Source organism: Pinus tabuliformis, chromosome X (assembly GCF_031772625.1).
Source record: "Pinus tabuliformis cultivar Carrire ecotype Pingquan chromosome X, CPIR1, whole genome shotgun sequence".
Classification (NCBI taxonomy): Eukaryota; Viridiplantae; Streptophyta; class Pinopsida; order Pinales; family Pinaceae; genus Pinus; species Pinus tabuliformis.
The window spans coordinates 1,381,015,457-1,381,020,161 of record NC_142308.1 but is presented as its reverse complement, the minus strand read 5'-3'; the positions used below and the strand labels follow the sequence as shown (position 1 = coordinate 1,381,020,161).

The window sequence follows — 4,705 nt, the reverse complement described above, 5'->3', positions numbered from 1 at the left end:
AACACTTAAAATATATTTTCTTCTAAGTTATTTTCCGGGCTACACCTAACATTCACACCATTCATCCTTTTACTCTATTAAAGTGCGGAATAACATTAATACACTTAAACCATGAAAGAGACACAATTGTACAAGTATGCATATAAATATTTTTAATTGCTGTTTTTATAAAGATTCCCGAGATTCAACACTCAACTGAGTTCATAAATTTTTACAATGGGTAGCTACCGTGCAGCTCGGCTGGTCTGCCTGACTCAGCCATTGCACCATGCATGCTTGCCTGACCCAACACATTGTCGTGTGCCTTAACTCATCACTGCCCATTTGTTCCACCGAACTCCCATTCAACACTACCGCAAACACACCACCCACCTGGGTCACCCTTCCCAGCTCGTCGCGCTACCGTTGACCCACTACACAACTCTGTCGTGTTAGTCGCCCACTTACCTTCCTTGGCTTGTCCGCCCGCCTACTAGACTTCCTGTGATTCGTCTACCTACATGCCTTCCACCTGCGGCTCTTTGGCCCGCCCGCTTGCCTGTGGCTTGTCCGCCTACCCACCGACTTGGGGTGCGACTTCCCAACTTGCCCTTGCTCCTACACTATTCTGCCTGACTTGCAGACACATTCCCTGCACCTCGCTTATGTAGTCTACCACTTGACATAGGACTCCCTCTCTTCGATGTGTGGAATGACTTGATGATTCTTGAACACCAATCTACCATGTTCTTATACGCTACATCGCCCACGGGTGGGGGATTTCTTGTCACCAAGCCAACCCAACCATTCGACTCTTAGCCAATTTTTATGCGTCGGCCCAAGTGTAGGGCGCCCACATACATGGTCACCCGCCAATAGAAACTCGCCACCGCCACCCATCCATACTTAGTCAATTTTTCATCTCAACTCGTGGGAGCACCCTTGTCTCATTTAGTTGGCCTAGCTCGTCAGTCGAGCACGCCCTCCAACTCGTCAGTTTTGTGTGACCGACTCGTCTCGTCCACCACATGCGCATGACGACTTGTGCCCAACTCGTCGATTAAACGTGCCCGCCTAGTGCGCCTGACTCGCTAATGTGCGATGATAACTCGGGGGCCTTACATCCCCCCCCCCCCACTGGAAGTCATTGTTGTCCTCGACAATCCGACTATCCTCCATAGCTTCGTGTCGTACTTTGCAATCTTCTTCTTCCACCTCCAAATTGAGTCGTCCATCTCCCAACTATCCTTCTCCATGCATCCTTCCATATAATGAGGAATTCCCGTCGCATGTTACTCCCAAGACCTGTTTTTCAAAGATCCAGGATCTTCTCCAAGACAAGGTTCGGTCTATCAGCAATCATGAATGGCCCTCTCGGTGGCTTCATCCTGTCTAGATGGTTTGCATCAAGTCGACACTTCTTCAACTGATTGATATGGAAAACAAGATGTTTCGAACGCATGTGGTCCAGAAGCTCTAACTCATATCCAACTTCGCACACTCACTTCTTCACTCGAAATGGCCCCTCATACTTTCTCGTTAAAGATCTCGTAGTCGCCTTCAGTTGCTGAAACTGATTTTCGGTAATCCTAAGAAAAACCATATCTCCCACATTGAAGTGTGCATATCGCCTATCCTTATCTGCCCATTTCTTCATCCTCCTTGCAGCCTTGTGCAACCACAACAGCGCCAACTCCAAGGTATCTTCCCATGTTGTTATAAACCTCTTCGAATGAGGACTCGTCATGAAACCTCTCATCAATACAGTATGAGTAGAAACTAGAAATTGTCCATTCACCAACTCAAATGGACTATACCTTGTTGTGGAATACTTCTGCATGTTGTAGCTGAACTGAGCTACATCCAAGAGTTCAGGCCAATTCATCTGATCAACCGTCACATAATGTCTCAAGTATTCCTCTAGCAATGCATTGACTCATTCAGTCTACCCATTTGTCTGTGGATGGTAACTTGAACTCATCAAAAAATTTGTCTCGAGTAGCTTGGACAATGTGGTCCAAAATCTGCATGTAAATCGCAGATCTCAATCCAACACAATGATCAATGGCATCCTCCAATACTTCACTATGTTCTTGAAGAAAAATTCCGCAGTCTTCTCACATCCACAAGGTATCTTTGTTGGAATGAAGATGACATACTTGGAAAAATGATCAACCATGACCATAATCTCATTATACCCTTGCACCTGTGGTCACTGAGTAATGAAGTCCATCGAGACACTCATCCAAGGTCTCTCTCGAATTGGTAAACATTGCAATAATCCTCCCTGCCTCTAGGTGTCCAATTTGTCTTGCGGAAAAATAATACATGTGTGCACATACTCCTCTACATCTTCCCTTATCTTCTCCCAAAGGAACCCTCTGTCCAACAATGCCAAAGAACGACACTGCCTTGGGTGGCCATCCCACGGACAATCATGGCACTCCTACAAAAGGTGTCTCCTAAGTCCAAATGTGTTCGAAACATAGAATCGTTTACCAAAGAATAAGAGTCCATCTTGGAGAAAAAACTTCCGTGTCTTCCCCTCCTTTATCTGCTTCACAATGTTCTATGCGTGAGTATCAGTCTTGATGCTCTCCTTGAGCTTATTCTTCATCTCCTCAGTCATCTGTACCCGACTCCTACTTCATGTTGCCCGGTGTTCTTCGCCCTCCAATGCAGCTAACTATCCTTTCCTACTAAGGGCATCTGCAACTGCGTTGAGTCTACCTAGTTTGTACTCAATAGTCATGTCAAACTCTGCCAAGAAGTCCTGCCAATGAGCTTTCTTCGCTGAAAGCTTTGGTTGTGATGCAAAATAACTCACTGCAATGTTGTCAGTATTGACAATAAAAGGCTTCCCAATCAAGTAATGCCTCCATACCTGCAAACAGTGAATGATTATGGTCATCTCCTTTTCATGAACCGGATACCTTCGTTCCCTGTCTTGCAACTTCCGACTCTCATGTGCCACCGGATGCCCATCCTGCATAAGAACTCCTCCTATTGTAAAATCCCAAAGCATCTATGTGTACCTCAAACAGTCTCTCGGAGTCAGGGAACTTCAGTATCAATGCTAAAACCATCCTTTTCTTCAAATCTTCAAATGCCATATGACACTTCTCCATCAAATTCCATCGCTTATCTTTCTTCAAAAGCTCTATCAGTGACGAGGTCACTTTGGAGTACCCCTCTACAAACTTCCGCTGGTAGTTGGCCATCCCCAAAAACACCCTCATGTCATGGACATTCTTTGGTTCAGCCCAATCCTCTATTGCCTTCACCCTATTTGGCTCCATCTGTATGTGCCCTTGGCCCACAATGTGCCCAAGGAATGGAATCTTGGTTTGGGAAAACATACACTTCGACTTCTTCAACTACAACTAACTCTTCTTCATTGCCTAAACACCAAAGCCAAGTGTTTCTTATGATCCTCCATGTTATCACTGTACACCACGATGTCGTCCATGTATACTACTACGAATGAATCCAAGTACGGACGTAATACATCATTCATCAAAGTGCAAAATTTGGCAAGAGCATTGCATAATCCAAATGGCATAACAAGGAATTCAAAACTTCCATACCTTATCACAATCACAGTCTTCCTCTCATCTCCTTCCGCTATCCGCACCTGATAGTACCCATGCCTGAAATCTAGCTTAGAGAACACTCGGGAGTTCACAAAATTATCAAAGCAATATGCAGTGAATGGCAAAGGATACCTTTTCTTTATCATTTACTTGTTCAGAGCACGATAATCGCAACACATCCGTAGCTCGTTTGTGTCTTTCTTCCGCTAGAAAAATATTGGAGCTCCATATGGGGACCTTGAAGGCCTTATGAAACCTGCATTAGTTAACTCCTTCAATTGTCGTTTCAATTTCTCAAACTCCCGTCCTAACAACCGATAAGGAGTTTTCGCTGGAGGTTGCTTGCCTGGCTCTAGCTCAATGCTATGGTCCACCGCATGCCTTAGTGGAAGCTTCTTTGGTAGCTCGTCGGGCATCAAATCTGCATACCTGACCAACACCTCGGAAATTTCAGCTGGGACAAGCATCCCCACTCCACCATCACTATCAAGTTACCTAATGACGATCACATATGTCTCTCCATCTGACTCTCGCATAACCTTCTCCAAACTCAGTTCAGAAACATGTTGCATCTTCACTTCTTTCCTTTGCTTATGAGTAGGAAAAGTCCAAGTTTGTGATCCTCCAATCAACATAATCTCATCGCAGAAGGGAACAATAACAACACTATTGCCCTTGAAGAAATCTTGCCCCAATATCACGTCAAAGTCGTTCATCTCCATCACCGTGAAGTCCAACAGACCCTACCAGTGTTCAATTCGAACTGGCACTTAGTGTGTCAATCCAACCACTTTAGCCCTTGACTTCACTGCCTTGACCTCCACATCCGATGGGATAATCTGCAGCCCAACTTCCCTTGCTAACCTTTTAGTCATGAAATTGTGTGTGGCACCCGTGTCTACCAATGCTTGGATGGTCTTCCCATGAACCACCAAATCCAAGAACCCCAAACTGTGAATCGAAGATTTCCTATCAAGAACTTTAGACTGCATAAGTACCTGGTCTCTGCAATTTCTTCTTATACCATTTGTCATGCTCCCAACTCCTTTTTCATCAGTTAAACTATGTGCGACACCTGCTAAACACTTAAACATATTTTCTTCCAAGTTATTTTTCGGACTACACCTAACATT

General features: G+C 44.8%; 1 protein-coding gene across 1 annotated transcript; it reads right to left on the bottom strand.

The window, feature by feature from the left end:
- Nucleotides 1-3,778: 3,778 nt before the first annotated feature.
- Nucleotides 3,779-4,294, bottom strand: LOC149145196 (uncharacterized). The gene is made up of 2 exons (XM_089452366.1): nt 4,068-4,294; nt 3,779-4,001 (listed from the first exon to the last, which is right to left on the bottom strand). Exons 1-2 carry the CDS (start codon nt 4,292-4,294, stop codon nt 3,779-3,781), a joined length of 450 nt encoding a protein of 149 aa, XP_089308492.1.
- Between the last annotated feature and the right edge of the window lie 411 nt (nt 4,295-4,705).